The sequence below is a fragment of the Clinocottus analis genome, unplaced genomic scaffold (assembly GCF_023055335.1).
Source record: "Clinocottus analis isolate CAN_PGR_092001 unplaced genomic scaffold, fCliAna1.0.p SCAF_7, whole genome shotgun sequence".
Taxonomy (NCBI): Eukaryota; Metazoa; Chordata; class Actinopteri; order Perciformes; family Cottidae; genus Clinocottus; species Clinocottus analis.
In genome coordinates, this window is record NW_027176229.1 from 2,037,501 (window position 1) to 2,057,500 (window position 20,000).

General features: G+C 43.1%; 1 protein-coding gene across 6 annotated transcripts in view; it reads right to left on the minus strand.

Moving 5' to 3' along the window:
• Positions 1–20,000, minus strand: part of wdfy3 (WD repeat and FYVE domain containing 3) — a 123,865-nt gene that overhangs the window by 15,346 nt on the left and 88,519 nt on the right. For 4 of the 6 annotated variants that reach the window (XR_011080188.1, XM_068604549.1, XM_068604550.1 and 1 more), the window contains 16 exons: positions 19,812–19,973; positions 19,598–19,692; positions 19,326–19,446; positions 18,973–19,190; positions 18,047–18,243; positions 12,325–12,459; positions 11,585–11,764; positions 10,509–10,742; positions 10,310–10,409; positions 9,423–9,583; positions 7,274–7,503; positions 4,991–5,103; positions 3,940–4,122; positions 2,064–2,221; positions 1,902–1,979; positions 1,018–1,248 (listed from right to left, as the gene is read on the minus strand). Coding sequence is in view for 5 of the 6 variants with exons in the window: in XM_068604549.1 (XP_068460650.1) it covers positions 1,018–1,248; positions 1,902–1,979; positions 2,064–2,221; positions 3,940–4,122; positions 4,991–5,103; positions 7,274–7,503; positions 9,423–9,583; positions 10,310–10,409; positions 10,509–10,742; positions 11,585–11,764; positions 12,325–12,459; positions 18,047–18,243; positions 18,973–19,190; positions 19,326–19,446; positions 19,598–19,692; positions 19,812–19,973 (2,596 nt within the window). In the remaining variant the exon portion in view is untranslated. The remainder of the gene's footprint in view (positions 1–1,017; positions 1,249–1,901; positions 1,980–2,063; positions 2,222–3,939; positions 4,123–4,990; positions 5,104–7,273; positions 7,504–9,422; positions 9,584–10,309; positions 10,410–10,508; positions 10,743–11,584; positions 11,765–12,324; positions 12,460–18,046; positions 18,244–18,972; positions 19,191–19,325; positions 19,447–19,597; positions 19,693–19,811; positions 19,974–20,000) is intronic. The other 2 variants (XM_068604548.1, XM_068604547.1) reach the window with 2 other exon arrangements.

Here is a 20,000-nt window from a genome sequence, read left to right on the forward strand (position 1 = left end):
AAAATAAAAGTGTTTTTAATGCCATTTAAGAACCCGCTGACTTATTTGCAAAGTCTGAGCAGTAGAGATTAACACTACAAAAGGCCAGGGGCAACAACACCTGGTATGATGAATCTAAATTTGTCATATTCCCATGTATAATTGTCTTTTTTGTGTAGAACGTTGATTCTTCGAGCAGAGCAGGAAAGCCACAACTGCTAAGCTGAAATACAAGTAACTGTATTCAACCGAAAGGCACGAGTGTGTGACTCTGTCATGTTTGAATTATGTGTTATGATTAAGCCTTGAGGACTTTAAAGGTAATTATACTTGGCCAATTCATGAGCCAGAAATCTTTACCCTCCGAGGGTTCTGCAGAATCTCGTGGACTCCCGTGGTGTCCAATTCTTCTAAGCAGGTTTTTAGTATGTGATCAATCCAGGGTCACTGGGAGAATAATAATAATAATAATAATAATAATAATAATAATAATAATAACAACAACAATAATAATACATGTTATTTGTATAGCGCTTTAAAAGGGTACTTAAGGCATTTTACATGGTAATGACAAAAAATAAAATCCCCTGCTCTGCTGGGGATTCTTCACAAGTTATGGAGGAAACTATTTCTGTTTTTGGGGGTAAAAAATCTATAGCTGTTACACACCAGTGTATCCATTACTTCTCATAGCTTTGCTTTAATAGTCTGGTCTCTACTAACCTGCTTACAGGACAATTATTGTCACACTAATACTGAAAATCGTTGATTCTACCACCATGGTACTTAGACTATGCTTCTTTCACTTTTTTTGGTGATTTATCGGCTATTTATTGGTCGCAAAAAAAAGTTGGTGATCGAGGATTGGAGGATTTTTTTCTGCTGCCATTGTTCCCGGAAGTTACTCTAGTTGAGGTCATCAGCTTAATATCTTAAATGTAGATAGAGGTGAAGATACAAATAAAGATGTTAATGGAAGCTAAAGGTTCTGTCGGGGATCATGAGAGCGTATTCATTTGGTTTAAAATCTGAACATACCTGTCCAGAGTTGGTGTTTGGTTCCAACTCAGGAATGTATGGATAGTGGATGTAGAACATGTCATTGCGGACCATCTTCTTTCTCATCCGGCAGGGCCCCTCCGTCATCTCCAGCACAAACTTGTCCAGGTGGGAACCGATGGGCGGGCCCCAGAGGCCCCGCTCTCGCAGCAGCTCATATTCGATGGACACCCAATCCTCGGTCACGTACTTGAGAGCGTTCTGCTGCCTCTGGGGATAACGGGACGAACAAGGTGTGAGTTGCAATAAAAATAATGCTATGAAGGAATATGTGTGCTGCTAGAAGCAGTTAGTGAAAACTTGGAAACATTACACAAGTCAAATCTGCTTGAAGTTATTTTTATTTTTATAAGTTATTTCATCTTGTGTTAATTTCGGCATCCCCTGTGGACTAAAGTGGTAGTGTTTACTATCTTTATTTGGGGAGTTTTTCCTGATCCGATGTGAGGTTCTGGGACAGGGATGTTATGTGTACAGATTGTAAAGCCCTCCGAGGCAAATCTTGTATTTGTGATTTTGGGCTATACAAAATAAACTGAATTTAATTGAATTGAGTTATCTGGTTTCACCAAAATCCGACCGGGTGGCTCCGATGAAGAGCTTTAAGAAGAACTCTCCCGAACCAAACCATCTTCTCTCTAATGGTCTGTTTACTCATGGAGGTCTATATAGGACCAGCACTACTCTGAGGTCTCTAGGACCAGGACTACAATGAGGTCTATAGAGGACCAGGACTACACTGAGGTCTATAAAGGACAAGGACTACACTGAGGTCTAAAGAGGACCAGGATTACACTGAGACTGGTCCAGGACCTCTTAGTAACTTACATTCTACCCATGTAGTAATGATGGAAGCTCAATACCTCCTGATATTCTTTATACTGCATGGCCACCAGGTCTCGCACAACAGCGATGTGCGTAAACATCCACTGGAACGTCTCCTGTTGATCAGAAATACAAGACTTTAGCAAAAGCTGAAGAACACATACTTTCATATCCTGCGTCAGCTGTTCCTGTGTGTGTACCTGCGCAGACAGGCTGTTCTTGTTCAGGCTGTTCTCCCTCTTGTTGCGGCGGACGCCCGTCAGCTTGGAGAGACCGAAGCCGCTGCTGACCCTGGACAGTTTGGACTGGGTCGCCGGCACCACCGCCTCACCGCGACTGATGCACTTCTTCTCATGGACTGGACAGCAGAAAAAGAACCAAAACAACCAGTCACATGAGTGGATTTGTGTATTTATCTTTACAACTAAGCCATTTGAACAATCACGCTCCCTTTCAAGGTTGGAGCATGACAAAATCATGTTTAATATGTGTCTTTTAAATGTCTGTCTCCAGTCCAATAAAGGTAGAGAGGAACAGCCCCCCCATAAAATAGTCCCAAGAACACAGAAACTCTTGTGTTATTACTTGATCAGATTTTTTTTGACAACATCTGGTGAGCTGCCAAAGTGTCTGGTTCAAAATCAAAGCTTTGGAAGCGAGCCGGTGGTAACTCACCGCATACGTACAACACTGATGGAGTGAGCAAGAGACACAGAGAGCAGATCAGCAGTGACAAGCCGTATTGGCGCGGCTTCAGTGTATAAAACAAGAAGAGCTCCCAAAATAGCTGATGTGTAGTTATGCAAACCTGGAGATGCCAAAAGGGAAACCAGAACGCCGCACAAACAGAGATCAGCTCAAGTGTGCCTTAGGGTTGTCACAATATCAAAATTATGACTTCGATACGATACCTGCCATTAATATCACGATACCGATACTTACGATACTAGAATTCAATACGATACCATAAATACGACACGATACTGGTATATTTATCTATGATAGTAGTAAATAAAACATCTGTATAGTTCCCTTTTTGACCAGCATGTTTCTGCCCAGCTTTTTGAACACTTGACAAATGGCATTAATATTAGTATTAGCATACAGCAAGATATTAATGAAAACTAGATGGTGCTATCATAGCATTGAGCATACATGGTTATGTAGGTCTATTGTCCGGATGACTACATAGTTATTTCCATAAGTATGACCAATTGTAGATAATAATACTCCATACTACTACTAACAATAATTTTACAGATGTGTGTTTGAGGTGAAAAAAACCTAAAGCTATCATATGGGTACATTAAAGATTGACAGATAATTAAGGGGTAATTTCTCCCCTTTATTGAAAAATGCACTTATTAATAATCTTGAACTATGTGGCTCAAGATCCACCCTCCGGCTCCACCAGCATGTCACCATTTTGCATCAATCGTGTTTCATTTGGTACACTTTTGTGTGCATTTTGACCTCATGATCATAAATGCTTGTAGTCAAACTAGGCTATTGCTACTCGTGGCTGTAGATGGGTGAGCTTGTTTATAATTACATTTGCTTACCTATCGTTCGTTAAACTCCTTAAAATCTTCGGGCTGTCTGCCTGAAAGCTGCTTGGCCATGTTTGACGTGTTACCTCCCTTTGTTTGTGTTGCTTCAAAGCATGTTTTTACAGACGAGTCTATCGGTGTCAGTGGGCTTTCCCTCACAGTTTGCACTGTCTCCAAAGTATCTCTAGATTACACTCCTGGCGTCTTTTTTTTTCTACAAGCAGAGGACGGTCGGCAAGAGCTCCTGAGCTCCGGCCATGTCTCCCCCGATCAGAGAGCGCTGCAGCTGCTGCTCCGCCGGAGCCTTAAGCCTCGCTCAGTCTCCATGCTCTCTCCGCATGCAGTATGAGAGAGAGAGAACGGAGCAGTTTTAAGGAAGCGCTATTTTGAGAAAGTATCGATACTTAAAATATGCAAAATCGTATCGTTTTTAACGTACGGGTATCGCGGTACTTTGTTAGTATCGGTATGCCGTGCAACATTAGTGTGCGTGGTGTGTATCTCGGTGTGTGTGTGTTTCACTTACCCAAATGGTTCTGCCAGCTCTTCAGTGCCGGCTCCTCAAGGGCGGGCCGGGCCGTGGCGATGTCCACGTGGCCCCGGTCGTTGCAAGGCAGAGACACTTTGAAAATGTCCTCGAGCATCTGACGCTTGCTGTGCATCAGCTCCGTCCACACACGGTTCACCGCCTTCAGCAGCAGCTGGCGGCCTGCAGGGAAGGGGGAAGAGAACGGGTAAATTTGCTATCAATCTTGTACAAATCTGGAGTGCATAGTCACAGTCCCACAGTCCCAAACATAGGCCCGAATGTCCCAGTGAAACTCGCTGGAAACTTCCTAGTCTAAAAATATTGAAACACAAACTTTTGCTTCTCAATGAACTGCTTTTTAGAAAGCAGGTGAACAGTACGAGCAGCTGCCAGACAACAAGATTTTAGAATAACAACCTTGTAATTTGTTTTTTATATTAAAGGTATTATAGCTCTTTAATCATTTCATGGTTTTTCACAAATGGACGACATGTATTATAATTATTTTTTCCAAATAGTTTATTTTCTCATCGCTCTCACAGACTTGCACCTCTGTTTCTCTATTGAATCTAGATCAAATAATCGGCAGGTCCGTAAATTGTGGCAAGATTGAATTTATTTTATACTGCCAATTAAACTAACTTTTTTTTTTTAACTTTTTGACAGTTTATTATAATTTCTGGAATATAATTTTGAAATTCCTGTGCACTATAATCATCATAATATTTGTGTGGGATCCTATTCTCCAAGAAACACTTTTAAAGTGTTGAACTACTGCAACAATTACACAGTGCCTAAGTCACATCTTGTCACGCCTTCATACAATATCCCCGCATGTCAAATGGGATTTTTTGTTGAAACGACAAATTAAAAAGATGCCCATCCATCATTCAGATAAATTGGAAGCAAGTCCACAAACGAGGGTGTATGAGATGACACATATACCTAAGAGCAATAAATGTATTAACGGACAAGTAAATATTTCTCTAAGATGTGTTTTTCTCAACGGGATATTTTTAGACACCACACACACACCACAGTGTCTCACCTTCGCTGACGTCGTGGCTGTGCGTGGCGTCGGCTTCGTTCTCCGTGGGCATCATGACATGCCAGGTTGTCATCCTGGCTTCCGCTTCCAGACCGAAGCCCTCCACGCTGCTGCTGAAACACACACACACACACACACACACACACACACAGCGACTTAGAAACAACCTGCCACATAAACGCCTGAGAGAAAGGGGCGAGTTAGATTGTTTGCTCGCTGTAGTCAAACAGTGTGTCGTGTTACAGCATATTGTTTTCCCCAGCATGGTAGGAAACTCAGTCTCTACCCACCTGCTGCATTTTCGGAAACTATCAGTACTTCTTGCAGGACGCAAAAGCAAGAAAAGGAAAACATAAAAGCCACAATTTCACAATAATAAGATTAAATGGATGCAACACTACGACGACTTATTCTGAGAAATTGGGATTTCTTGTTCTTTTCCCTCCTATTGAACTAACCTACCTAAACGGCTCTAAGCTAAGATAACTAGTTGAACTCTTGATAAATTGCAAAACTGGGTAAAAAATATAAAGCGTCTCCTTTCCTTCTGCCCATTACATCCCATTTTATATGATTTCGCCAGAAAACCGACAATGACACATGTAGCACATCCTCTACCTCGTCCTCCACGCCGATTAATCACATACAAAAGCCGTGGGAGGAGTCCCGTTGTGAATAATGCATGCTTCACACAACCAAATGTCACACTTGGACATATCTACATCCAACATGTCGAGAGCTTTGAAAGACCGCTCATTTCCTGCCATACGCTGCTCATTTCCTGCCAAATGCTGCTCATTTACCTGCCAAATGCCGCTCATTTTCCAGACACATGCCGCAGATTTCCCAGACACATGCCGCTCATTTCCTTGTACATGCCGCTCATTTCCTTGTACATGCCGCTCATTTCCTTGTACATGCCGCTCATTTCCTTGTACATGCCGCTCATTTCCTTGCACAGGCCGCTCATTTCCTTGCACAGGCCGCTCATTTCCCTGGCGAAAAACTAATCTCCAAAAAAAACAAACAGTTTTGATGTCTTACAGTCTGGCTTTCGTCAGAACCACAGAACTGAAACTGCTCTTATTAAGGTTTTTAACGACATCCACTTAAACACAGACAGTGGCAGAACTTTAGTCTTAGTATAACTGGATCTCAGCACTGCATTCGACACGGTCGATCATGACTACTTGACAGACTGAAAGTCTGGGTAGAACTCTCTGGAGCAGCACTTAACTGGTTTGAATCCTACTTAAAAGGACCGACAATAATTTGTGTTCGGAGCTAATTACACATCAGAGCTGACTAGGATGACATGTGGCGTTCCCCAAGGCTCAATACTGGGGCTCTTCAGTTCAACATCTACATGCTTTCACTGGCACAGATTATGAAAAACAACAAAGTGTGTTATCATAATCATGCAGATGATACACAAATCTACATAACTATATATATGAAGGGTTAGAGGACTTATGTCTCAAGAGGATTTTGAGAAACTTGTCCATGCATTTATCTTCATTATACTTGACTACTGTAATGGTGTGTTCACAGGCCTCTGTAAAAAGTCAATCAGAAAGCTGCAGCTGATACAGAACATTGCAGCTCGAGTTCTCACTAAGACCAAGAAATTGGATCACATCACTCCAGTTCTGAGGTCTTTGCACTGGCTTCCTGTCAAAAAAGAATTGTCTTTAAAATCCTGCTGCTGGTTTATATAGCACTGAATAGTTTAAGGCCAAAGTATGTTTGTGATCTGCTGATACCTTATGAACCATCCCAACCCCTCAGGTCGTCTGGTTCTGGTCTACTTTCTGTTCCAAGAGTCTGAACTAAACATGACGAGGCAGCGTTCAGCGTTTCTGCTCCACATATCTGGAACAAGGTCCCTGAAAGCTGCAGATCTGCTGAGACTCTTTTAAATCCAGGTTGAAGACTTTTCTGTTTGAGGTTGCCTTTAATTGAACCAGGCTCAACTGCTGCATCTCACTACTGCATTTTATTTCTTAAACTGCACTGCAACTTTTATTCATTTTATTTTTATTTTTTATTGACTGTTTTCTTAACTGTTAGGTCTGTTAAATCTTCTTTTAATGGTTTTATGTGAAGCACTTTGAATCACCTTGTTGCGGAAATGTGCTATACAAATAAACTTGCCTTGCCTTGACACATGCCGGTCATTTCCCTGACACACGCCACTCATTTCCCACTGCATGCCGCCAACACAAGCAAAGTGCTTTACAAGTAAACACTGATCCTGACCCTTAACCTGCAATGTGACCTTACCTCCCACTGTGCAGGCAGATGAAGCAGTGGGCCAGGCAGGCCACAAAGTCCTGGTCGTGGTTGCCCGGCCCAAGCACCAGGTTGCGGTTGACGGTCAGGACCCGCAGGGCATCCAGCAGGGCCACCTGTTGAGCTACCGTCTTGTGGGGTCGGCAGAGCTGGTAGAGCACCGTTCGGTTCAGACAGTGGTAGATAGTGTCAAGGGAAAGACCCTGCGAACGCCTTTTGGACTGGAGGAGGTTAGAGGGAAGGTAAAACAGAGAGTTGGCATGCTGTTATGCTGCTGCGCTCTGGATGTGGATAAAGCTGTAAGGGAAATATTTCAGCGGAGAGAAAAAAGATTTGTTTAAGAAACCGGGGCTGAACTGGGTTAAGTCCTTCAAGGGTTGTGAGTGTTGCTTTGTTATTCTTCTAAGGAGGACTGATTAGGGACTCAAACTTAAGGACTTCTTCTTCAAAACTAAGTTAAAACTAGTCTAGTAAAACATGGGTCGTTATAGTTCAAGTCATCTGAATGCAATGAAAAGCAAATGCATCCTCATTCCTTCTGTTGTTCTCAGCATGACGCACATGGCCATCTGAACCACTAAGCACACCGGGACACAAAGGCGCATTACAGTTAAAAAAACAACAACATTTCAGAGCATAATCTCCTAATGGTCTCACGTGCACCAGTGTGCACAGAAGGAGAATACAAAGCCCAGACGCATGACTTTAATAGCAAGCATTAGCTAGCTTTTTGTTTGTTTTTTAAAACTAATTCCCTGGGGATTAAACACAAATTATCATACATTTATGAAACCCTTATCTTTTTTTTACATCCTGAAGAAAATGCAGTCAATTATCAAAATAATTACTAATCCAAAACATAGATTTGCTCTGATACAGTAAGTAGATCCCCAAAAAAAGATCCAAATGCGGACAAATAGTTAATAATATAATATACAGTATATATATATATATATATATATATATATATATATATATATATATATATATATATATATATATACACACACACACAGAAAAACACACTGACAAGTACTCATCTGTCCGTCAGGCCTGCCCTCAATGGACTAACAGCTATATCTCATTTTTGTGAGTAAGTGAGGTCACCTGCAGTCAGACGAATGCTACTTATCTAATTGAATCCAGAGCGTGGTCACTATTTACATTAACTGGAGGAGAACTCACAGACGGACGGTTTCATTTCTGCTTCCAGTGCACGCAGACGCCTGGTGCACACAGCTGGGTGCGATAAGTTTGTCTACTATACATAATTTGACTCACAGCCACAATTCAGTTCTAGTGTGAACTAGATATTTTTGCCTCTTGCAGCAGTCTGCAGGCAACTTTCAATTATGAAACTTCAGCTAAGCTTTTTAAAAGTAACTGAACATCAGGCTGAGAAGAATGTGCAGTCCTGTTTCACCGCTGACCTCACCCTGCATCACTGATGGGTAGTATCTGTAACCACACCCAACAATTATGTCAGCAGACACTAAGACCTAATGTCCTTTTCAGAGGGCGTTAGATTACTCTTTGCACAACCTTGTGATTTAAATCACTTTTGTTTTAAATGCTGTATTTACAGTTTTCTGTTATGGCTAACAACAGATAAACTGTGATGTACTGAATAGTTTCAAGCATTGAAGCTTCATTCAAAATGTTGACGTTCAAGCTCTCAATTAACATCTGAATGCTGGGCAGCTTGTTACTTAATTAATACAAATAATATATCCATATTTGTTGGCGTGAAAGCCTTTTAAAAGAAACATTGTTACTGCACCTGTGGGCGGGCCGGCAGCACAATAAATTACATTTATATCACCACAAATCTATTATTTTCTTCTTATGTTAGAGATAGACATCATAAAATACCACAATGGACATTTGAAGCCTCATACAAAAACTTCAATATAAGCTTTCTTGCTTCCTCCAATCTATGATAACTATCTAGCGAACATGGACTAAAAGTGTGTTCTGGTATTACGACCTACCAGCTGGAAAGTTGTGTTGCTGCCTCGACACAATGCGTTCATTTGAAGATTTTTTTTCATTCCTAAAATACGTATAAACGTTGAACTATTTCGGTTGATTTGTCCTCTCTGGGACTGCAGGAACCTCTGCAAGTGTTCTGGTCCCTTACCTGTCCTATGAGCTGCACGATGAAGTCCACCACCAGCTTGGAGTCCTTGTTGAACATGCCCTGCCACAGCTTGTCCACCACCCTCTGAGTGAAGTAGAATACATTGTTGACCAGAATCTGATAACTTCCTCCACTGCTGAGCGGCAGAGAGGCGTCTTCCCCTGGATGGAGAGGAACCAGAGAGAGCGTTTGTACCGTCTATTTTATGTGATACTAAAGAAGAATCTCATCATCCAAACAAAGGAAGTGTTTTAACAGCAGAGCAAATATTTACACTGGCTTCACAGACTGATTTTATGTGAAGTAGTCTGACTTGTTTGAATAACATCCTCCCATAAGGATAGAGTCTTATGTCTTGAGTAACAGACATCCTCTTCATCCTGACAGTAACATGTGCTGCATTTGATTCTGTTTTCAACGTGCCATAAAGTATATGCTGTAAAAAATATGAGCTAAGTTACAAGCTTTTATTGTCTTATAATTTATATTTGGACAAAACTAAATTATCAAACCAGACTGCAGACTAGAGACTAAATATAACACAAGCAGCCATGTAAAATGCTGAAGATGCTTGTGCTGTTCTCTGGGTTTCAGACTGTAATTTGCTGACTCATGGTGCATCAGAGCATCTCACAGAGCAAACTAAGAAATGGGTCCAAGCTGTCCTGCGGCGTGCTCGTCTGGCCATTTTTACATAATCCTCAGCTATTTTTGGGGAAAAGACCTCTGGCCAGATACTGTTAAATAAAGCGGATGAGCTCATCTTCTCTGCTTGTTCACTACTCGGATAATAAAACATCACAAGAAACTTGTTTGCTGTTTTATGATCACCCATAAATTGCAGATTACTGTAAAAAAAATGACGTTTGAGAGGACTTTGTTCTGACCTAAAAGGACATCAGCAGCCAGAAGATGCTCCATGACACCGTCCAGGATGTTGGACTGAAACTCCTTCTGCTGAGTTCTGGTGGAGCGCTCCGGAGACGCCTGGTACCAGAAATCACACATTTAGGACAAGTATTTGTAAAGAATTACGATGAGTGAACATGCCGGTGGGTTATCAGACAACCCGGGTCTCGTCCTCACCTCCAGCAGCAGGTCGATGATGGGCGTCTGCTTGCAGGCCAGGGTCATGCAGAGGTTGTCCATGATCAGGACCCTCATGAAGTCAAAGACGTACTTTTTGGCTGGGTGGTTGGTCAGGGAGGTCTTGGAGCCCACGTTGCAGTATTCGGACTGGCTGCGGTTCATACCAGAGTCCCCGGCAAAGGCCTTGAACTCCTCGGCGGGAGACCCCGCCTCGTCGTCCAGATCAGTGACCTGGAACAGAAATGCCAACAATTCAACTAGATACAGGATAGAAAACAATAGCATTCTATATTAGAACCAGACATATTTGTACATACTCCATGTTCTTGCTGCGGTTTTCTTTTTTTTCCTCACAAACAATTATCCCTATAAGTAAACTGTCTGAAAACACATTTTGCTCTGAGAGAAACAGCAGAGTCTGGCATTTTGTTCTTGAAACTGCAACAGTCAAGATTAAAGTGCCAAAAGTTTCAAATGAGATTTTACATGGGACAATGTTAGTTTTTATCGCCTCACAAAAGAGAATAACCATACACCTACAGAGGGTTTATAGCAGGTGTGTCCACACTTTTTGCAAACAGGGACAAATTTGATAAAGTAAAGATGCCCAGGGCCAATAGTTCCTTCTGACATTCTTTTATTTATTTTTTGGGGATTTTACAAATAATTCAGAAAGAAAATGTGAACATGGCTGTCCCAACAAGGTTATCATATACATGTTATTACATTCAGTTTTATATTGCTTGGGCATAGTGTAACTGACGAGTTGGCACTGAATACAAACAACAAACAAACGAACACATCACCCTGGGAAGATACGAGTAATCCGCTGACTCAGATAAAAGGCAAACAATCCTAGGCTGACATTCTTTTAACCACAAAAGTTACATGAAAACACACACTTATGAAACAATTTTCACTGTCACAATTAAACTTTATAGGTTCACTGATCAATATCCCTTGATGATGAGATTTTCTGCTTTCACACCCAATTTCAGACTGACCGCACTTTGATTTAAAGTCTTGACCCACAAGATTCGTGGAGGCGCAGGAGAAAAGATTTGCAGCCTTACCATCTCAGAGTAGGGCCGGATGTTGAAAGGGAAGACGGTCGCTGCCAGCGCACAGAGGAACTCCGCACTGTGCCACATAAGGGCCAGGTCGGACACGTTGTGGTAAAGATACCTGAAGAACTGCATGAGAGTGACCGGGTACTCCCTCAGCCAGGAGCCCTCCTCCTCCGACTGCCATGGCTGGGGGAGAGAGAGAGAGAGAGAGAGAGAGAGAGAGAGAGAGAGTCAGGGAGGGAGGCAGGCAAACAAGAGGAAACAAGGAAGAGAGAGAGAGAGAGAGAGAGAGAGGGAGAGAGAGAGCGAGAGCGAGAGCGAGAGAGAGAGAGAGAGGCCGAGCGTGAGTAAATCGGAGGCTGGCTTTTAGTCACCAGTGAGAGTTTATGAAATAAAACGTTACGGGACCGACTCCGAGCTGGCCATCTTGCTGTTGGACTAGTAAGTAACATAAGCTGGTTTGTCCACAAAGGGGTCAAGGCGACAATAGTGCACAACTCCAGAACTGTAGGGGCGCCAAATCGTAAAAATACTAATTCTTTCATGATCAGGATATTTATCCTGAGAGCATTAATGTTCTCCAAAAAATAAAAAACGTCACGTTTCTCTCTCAACAGTTGGAATTTAGTTCCTATACATCTCTTCTTTCCAAAGGGTGTGCTAAAGACTCGGGCTAATGTTGATCTGGGTAATTATGCTTTTCGTGAGAGTGGAAATATTTTTCCACCGTGTCGGCTGCTTCTCACCAGGTTAAGCATGCTGCGCAGCATGCCGAGCAGCAGGAAGGCCGCTTCGGTGTACACGTTGTGGATGGAGCCCACGACGGTCCCACTGGAGGCCGGTATGCCAAAGATGAACGTCCAGATGGAGTCCAGGTCAAACTGAGGAGCAAACAGACACACTGGGGTAATACACAGTCAGGTAAAGATCATTTATCTCTTCATGTGGTTACAGTTGTGATTGATGCAGTTCAGCTTTTTCTAGTGTTTGGTGGTTAATCCTGCTGGATAACAGTGGGAATACTAAAGAATGATGTAAAATACCCTAAATATATAGTCTGACTTTGATCGCTATGAATTAAGCTGTCAGAGAACACTATATCACTGTTTTACTGAATGCATGTCATTTCAGTGAATGTAAAATGTAGCAATGTTGGATGTAAAAGGAAGAGAATAACAGTCACATTTTATATTTTCATATTTAGTGATCTTTGAGAAAGCCCTGATCTTAATAGTTTTCCCTCAGTATAAAAGAATTGCCAGGTGGTGAAAAAAGATAAACTTTCAAAGTTCCTTAGATTTTAGAAGTGCACCATTGTGTTCTAGTACGGACTAAAAGTTTTTATTTCTCAGTAAAACCTTCAAATACATGGCTCAAAGAGTGTGTGTTAAGTTAAATTAAAGTTGCACATTTTTATTTGTATTTATTTAAACCTTTATTTAACCAGGAAAGTGAGATTAAAAAAAATCTTTTTCAAGGGAGACCTGGCCAAGACAGGCAGCAGCATAAAAAACACATAGTTATAGACAGAAAACATAGAACAAGACTAAAATAACAACCCGAAGTTAAAACAGTCAATTTAAGAAACATTTACATTTTAGGGAACCTGCCTCTATTTCTTTCATTCTAAATTTAAAAGTGGTCAGTGGTAACAGTTCTTTAAGCTTTAAATCATTCTGCAACATATTCTACATTGAGGGGGCAGAATACACAAAGGCCCTTTTTCCCATTTCCGTTCTGGCATACGGGGCAGTGAGCATAAAAACACCTTGAGAACGCAAAGAGTGTTGTCCGACACTTCACTGCGTGATAGAAACACACAGGTAGTTTGGGTGCAAGCCAAGAATTGCCTTATAAAGAAAAGTGTACCAATGGCAGAGCCTCCGGGTGGCCAAAGCAGGCCATCCCACCCGAGAGTATAACACAGTGGTGAGTCAGAGCTTTACAGTTTGTGATGAACCGCAATGAAGCATGGCAAGCTGCGTCGACCCTATGAAGACCGCTCGCAGAGGCATGGATATATAAAAGACCTCCGTAGTCCAACACAGGCAAAAAGTAGCAGCAACTAATCACTTCTTTATTATTATTTGAAAAGCACAGCTTAATTTGAACATAAAAACCCAGTTTTAACTTCAACTTTTTCACTAGGTACTGTACATGTGGCTGGAAAGTGAGGGAGTAATCAATCAGGATACACTGCAGCATAGGGCCAGGGTTAGGCTGCACATTAGAATCAGAATCAGCTTTAATGGCCATGTACAATATCACATTCATGGAATTTGACGCCGGATTCTGCGCTTCGTACTTGTTTACAATACAAGAGCTAGATATAAAAGATAAATATAAAAGAATAACCAAAAAATAAGACATGAAGGAAACATAAAAACAGTGGTCTAGAAAAGTCAGCTATTGCAGGTGGAAGTGTCTGACTAATTGTTCAGTTGTTCAACAGTGGGAAGAAGCTGTTCTTGTGTCTGATGGTGTTGGCGTAGTGCTCTGTAGCGCCTACCAGAGGGGAGGAGTTGGAACAGCTTGTGTGAGGGGTGTGAGGAGTCTGCAATGATCTTTCCAGCCCGCTTCCTGACTCTGAAGGTGTACAAGTCCAGGATGGAGGGCAGGCTGGAACCAATAGTTCTCTCTGCAGACCTGATGATCCGTTGCAGTCTGGCTCTGTCTTGTTTGGTGGCCGATCCAAACCACACTGTGATGGAAGAGCAGAGGACAGACTGGATGATGGCGGAGTAAAACAGGATGCGCAGCTCCTGAGGCAGGTTGTATTTCCTGAGCTGGCGAAGGAAGTACAGCATCTGCTGGGCCTTCTTACGGATGGTGTTGATGTTGGAGGCCCACTTCAGGTCCCGGGAGATTGTGGATCCAAGAAACCTGAAGGACTCCACCGCAGAAACAGTGCTGTTGTGTATTGTGAGGTGGGGTATTGTTGGGAGGCTCCTCCTGAAGTCCACTGTCATCGCTACAGTCTAGGACTTGTTCATCTTCAGGTGGTTCTGATCATACCAGAGGACCAGCTGTTCAACCTCCCGTCTGCACGCAGACTCGTCACTGTTCTTGATGAGGTCGATGACTGTTGTGTCGTCTGCGAACTTCAGGAGTTTAACAGTCGGGTCCCCAGAGGTGCAGTCGTTGTTGGAGAGGGAGAAGAGCAGTGGGGAGAGCACACATCCCTGCGGGTCGCCACTGCTTATAGTCCGGGTGCTGGATGTGATTTTTCCCAGCTTTACCTGCTGCGTCCTGTCTGTCAGGAAGTTTGTTACCCACTGACAGGTGGGGGCTGGTACAGTGAGCTGGGAGGGTTTGTGTTGAAGTGCCTCCGTGATGATGGTGTTAAATGGAGAGCTGAAGTCTACAAACAGAACAATGGAACAATGGATCGCGATAAAGAACGTTTGGCTGAAGAGGCCTAGCAAATATGAGTATTTATATAACTCGTCTGATGGAGTTTAAGGACACGCAGATGGCGGTAAATTCCTGGAGGGTGATATCGGTGAACGTCGGTGTGTAGGTCCACTCTAAACGGTCGTTGCGCCACCTACTGTTCTGGTGTATAGAAAAGGGACGGAAACGATAAACCAAAACGAGTCCGTCGTTTAGGTCCACTCTAAACGGTCGTTGCGCCACCTACTGTTCTGGTGTATAGAAAAGGGACGGAAACGATAAACCAAAACGAGTCCGTCGATCCAACTGCGTGGCCAGCCGCAGTTGTAGTTGCAAGAGTGTATATCGCCCTTAAGCCTCCTCTTTGGCCCGACGAAGCTGCTTGAGTCTTGCAGTAAACCAGGGTTTATTGTTGTTGAATGTGCAGAAAGTTTTAGTCTGCACACATATGTCTTCACAAAAGCTGATGTATGATGTCACAGTGTCAGTGAGCTCATCCAGGTCTATAGCAGCAGCTTCAAAAACACTCCAATCAGTGGAGGCAAAGCAGGACTGTAGCTTCAGCTTAGCCTCGGTGGTCCATCTCTTCACAGTCTTCACCACAGGCTTTGCAGATTTTAGTTTCTGCCCGTAGGACAGGAGAAGATGGACCAGGCAGTGATCAGAGAGTCCCAAACCTGCACGAGGGACAGAGCAATATGCGTCCTTTATTGCAGTGTAGCAGTGGTCCAGTGTGTTGTTGTCCCTGGTGCTACACTTGATGTGTTGTCTGTATTTTGGCAGTTCTTTGCTGAGGTTTGCTCTGTTAAAGTCCCCAAGAACAATGAGCAGAGAGTTTGGGTGTTTGTGTTCCACTGTGGTAATCTGCTTAGCCAGGTGTTGGAGTGCCTCACTCACACAGGCCTGAGGTGGGATGTAGACACCGACCAGGATGAATGAGGAAAACTCCCACGGTGAATAAAATGGTTTGCAGTCTATTAAAAGTGTTTCTAGATGAGGGCTGCATGATTCCTTTAACACTGTGACATCTGTGCACCAACCTTCATTAATATAAAAGCAGATCCCGCCTCCCCGCGTTTTTCCTGACTCGGTGGAGTTGGAAGCCCAGCAGGTGAAGTGCGCTGTCCGGGATGTGCGCACCGAGCCAGGTTTCGGTGAAGCACTGTGCGGCAGATCTGTTTAAAGTCTCTATTTGTTTAGTTTAGAAGCAGCAGTTCATCTGTCTTCTTCGCCAGAGAGCAGACGTTCGCCAGATGCATTGACAGAAGTGCAGTTCGAAATCCGTGGTTGCGCAGTTTAACGAGTGCTCTTGCGCGCTTCCGAGGTCTTCGTCTCCGGTGAATTCCAAGAAGGGCCGCTGCTCCTCCAACCAAAATGTCTTGAAAGTAATCCACTTCAATGAAAAACAATTAAAAAGTTTGACCGGTGTATTGACGGAAATTTAAGAGTTCCTCCCTGCTGAAAGTGATCAGAGAGGGAGAGCAGGAAACGAGACACCAGGAAGGTTACGGTGCAGTAAGACTTTGAGATCCGTGGGTTAAAGTGGTGTATCCCGATACGATGACCCATCCATTCCTCAAATTAAGTTTTGCTAAGGCACTATGTGTATACCTTTCTTTTTTGTTCAGTATGAAAAGTTTAAAGTAAAAACACTTAATAGTTTAAAAAAAAAAAAAAACAGACAACACTGAGTACTGACGAGGACTAAGTTTGGGTAACGGTACTAATGTGGCACCGGTTCCAAGACGTCCGGTACCTACCCGCCCGAAACACAACGCGGATTTCGGTGCCTGAGCCGCTTTAAATACAGTTTCTTTTTACACTACTCTGCACAGTATACCGATACTAAAAAGGTAGTGCGGTACCCGTGCGTTAAAAACGATAGGAGTTTGCATATTTTTAGTATTGATACTTTATTAAAATAGCGCGGATCAGAGCGCAGGCACTGCTCCGCTCTCTCTCATGTTGCTGCATGCAGCAACATGAAATCACTTGAGATCACATGAGATCACTCTGTGAGCACGCAGCGAGTCATCGCTGGGGAGACAACATGAGTGCAGGAGCTTTTGCCATCCTATGCTTGTTGGAACAAAGCTGTAGTCCAGTAAAGCTCTCCAGTTGATATTAATGATGACCTGTTGTCTAGTAAAGCAGCAGTTTGTAGAATCCAACCGTTTTTGAGTGGAGTTCTGTTGCAAACGCTCCCTATCAGGCCACCTTAAGCTGGTCTGTTCTTTTTTTTAAATAAATATATACATATACATATACATATATATATATATATATATATATATATATATATATATATATACATATATATATATATACATATATATATATATATATATATATATACATACATACATACATACATACATACATATATATATATATATACATACATACATACATACATACATACACATATATATATATATATATTGTTTATAGTTTGAAGTTAAAAAGTTTGAAGCTGTAGTTTGAAGTGTTTTGTATGTATTTATATTCATAGTATACTTAAAACAGTTAATATATTGTTCAATTTGAAGAAAAAAATGGCCTTGGCAATAAAAAACTATTGGTTCAGGCATCATTTAGGCACCGGTATCGTTTTAAAAGTATCGGTTTAGCACCAGTATCGGAAAAAACCCAAACAATGCACATCTCTAACGAGGACATGGACTGACATGCTGCGATCTTGGATGTGATTGGCCGAGTTGGCCGAGATTGGCGTGGTCTTCGCTCGTCTTGCGATCCAGAGAGCTAATCATTGAGAGGGCTGAGACATCAGCTTCTTGTAGCCTAAATTAATACTACAACAGCAAACACTAGAAAAACCTTCCTCCCACCTAGTTTCACAGCTTAAAAAATTAATACATTTAAGGAAATATTAACCTTTTTTCTTGATTTATTCTTCAGTCATGAACACAGGAGAGAAAACTATCTAGATCAGCCTTAGAAAATGATCACCAGAATATTATTTTTTCTCACTTGCCTCTCTGAGCTTCCACGAATTTTAGTCAACAACACTCATACTGCAGATGTAGAAGAAGATAGAAGGTGGGGTATACTAACATGTACCTGCAGGCTGTCCGGCAGCTCGGTGACGGGCTGCTGCAGGAACAGCGCCATGAGCAGGAAGTAGAGCTCCGGCACGTTGGTGTGTTTGGGCAGCAGCGTCTGCAGCACGGGCAGCCCTGGGAAGTGGCAGGCCTCCCGGTTGATCTCCCGCAACGTGGAGCGCCCGCCAGCGCTTCGGCCCACGTTGAAGCCTAGAAACGAGGAGGAGGAGAAAGAGGGTCTTAACATGAATGAGGGGGAACGTGAAGTACGGGCATTCTGCCAGCTGTTGTGGCAAGTTCATTGAGACGGTAGTTACAATTACAAACCAAGACTGAAATCCTCTAACTGGGCTACTCAGGCAGGATCCAAACTGGAAACGGAGCACTAGCAAAATGATTTTAAAGACTGGGATTGGGTTGAAGGACAAACTCCAAATCTAAAAAGGGCTTAATTTTGATGGCGCATATTCTGACAATGCTACAGCAGTGGTAGTTCTGTTCGGCCATGACACTACTCAGCGAGGTGTTCATAAGCAAGGTCAGTGGTTCTCAACTTGGAGTCTACGAAGATGAAGCCGTTGAGGTCGGAAAGTAGTAAATTAGAGAGCAAGGTTGAAAACCACTGAGCTCAGGAGGGACTCGACAATCGCAGCATCAGGAAGAGCGAGGGGAGACGAAAAAAATAAAAGTAAAAATTAGAAGACAAACCCTTGGCTGCGAGGTGCACAAACTGCGCTGCTTTCTGTTTACTGAACGACGGCCAACTCCGACGGAAAGCATTGCCAGAGTGAGGAGAGGCGTCTGCTGATATTACAACATACAGTATACACACTGCACATCATCACGACATGCTTCTGACTCTTGTGGTTGAGAATAAAGTAAAGCACACGTCCTCGCAAGAAAACTACTTGCAGACTCCACCCCATCCCGCTCACTCACCCAGCACTGAGCCGATCTTATTGGTCAGGACGGAGTCGGTGTGGTCCAGCCAGCCTCCGCCGCACAGGCCCTCCTTAAAGCGGTTGAGGATGGACTGGTTGGAGAGCAGCACCACAAGGATCCACAGAGCTGCTGTGACCGTGCTGGAGTGCAGGTGCTCCTCCATGAACATCAGCAGCCAATCAAAGCCCAGCGTCCGCACCAGGTCCTCACACGCCCTTGTATGGACACAGAGCAGTGTTGCTTTAGTGTTAAACATCTTAATAAGATCCAGAACATTCACATCAGACTGGAACACATTTGACAAACTCTTAATAGGAGAAGCGGAAAACGCGAGGAGGCCTTGGACTCACTGGGCATTGACGGTGCACTTGTCTTTGGTGGTGAAGAGCAGTCGGAGCAGGTTGTCCAGCAGCCGGTTCCTTAGTAAAATGAGGCTAGCCGAAAGGAGGCCGCCGAAGTCATCGTCATTACCTGGAGACACAAAACAGGCGGGTTAGAAATTATGCACTTCCACGACCAAAACAAGCTGATGAGTCAACAGGTATTTATGTATTTTACCAACAAAATCTAATTTAAAAAAAAAGCTGTTTTTGTCTTTACATATGTATATATTTAATGTTACCTCCATCAGGCTTCTCCTCGTTATTGATTTCCATGACAACAAACTTCTCACACACGGCGAAAGTTGGCAAAGTAGAGGAGATGAACTGGCCAAACCTGTGAGGTGGAGAAACATGAAAAGGAAAAGTTTTGATTCCAGATTTTTGGCATCAAACATTAACAATTCCAGTTAGAGTGACACCCTTGATGATGAGTGTGTCTAAAGGTGTGTTTACCGCAGCAGATCATAAGGGTTGGGGAAGCCCTGCAGCAGCAGACTGAGCACATTGCTGATGGCCGCCACGGTCGGCTGGGACAGTGAGGTGTCCCTCAGGGTCAGCAGCAGCCTGGGGATCAGCTGAAACTCCCTCAGCAGTTTGGCGTTCTTGGCTGCCTCGCTGTTGCAGCACAGAAAGTAGGACACA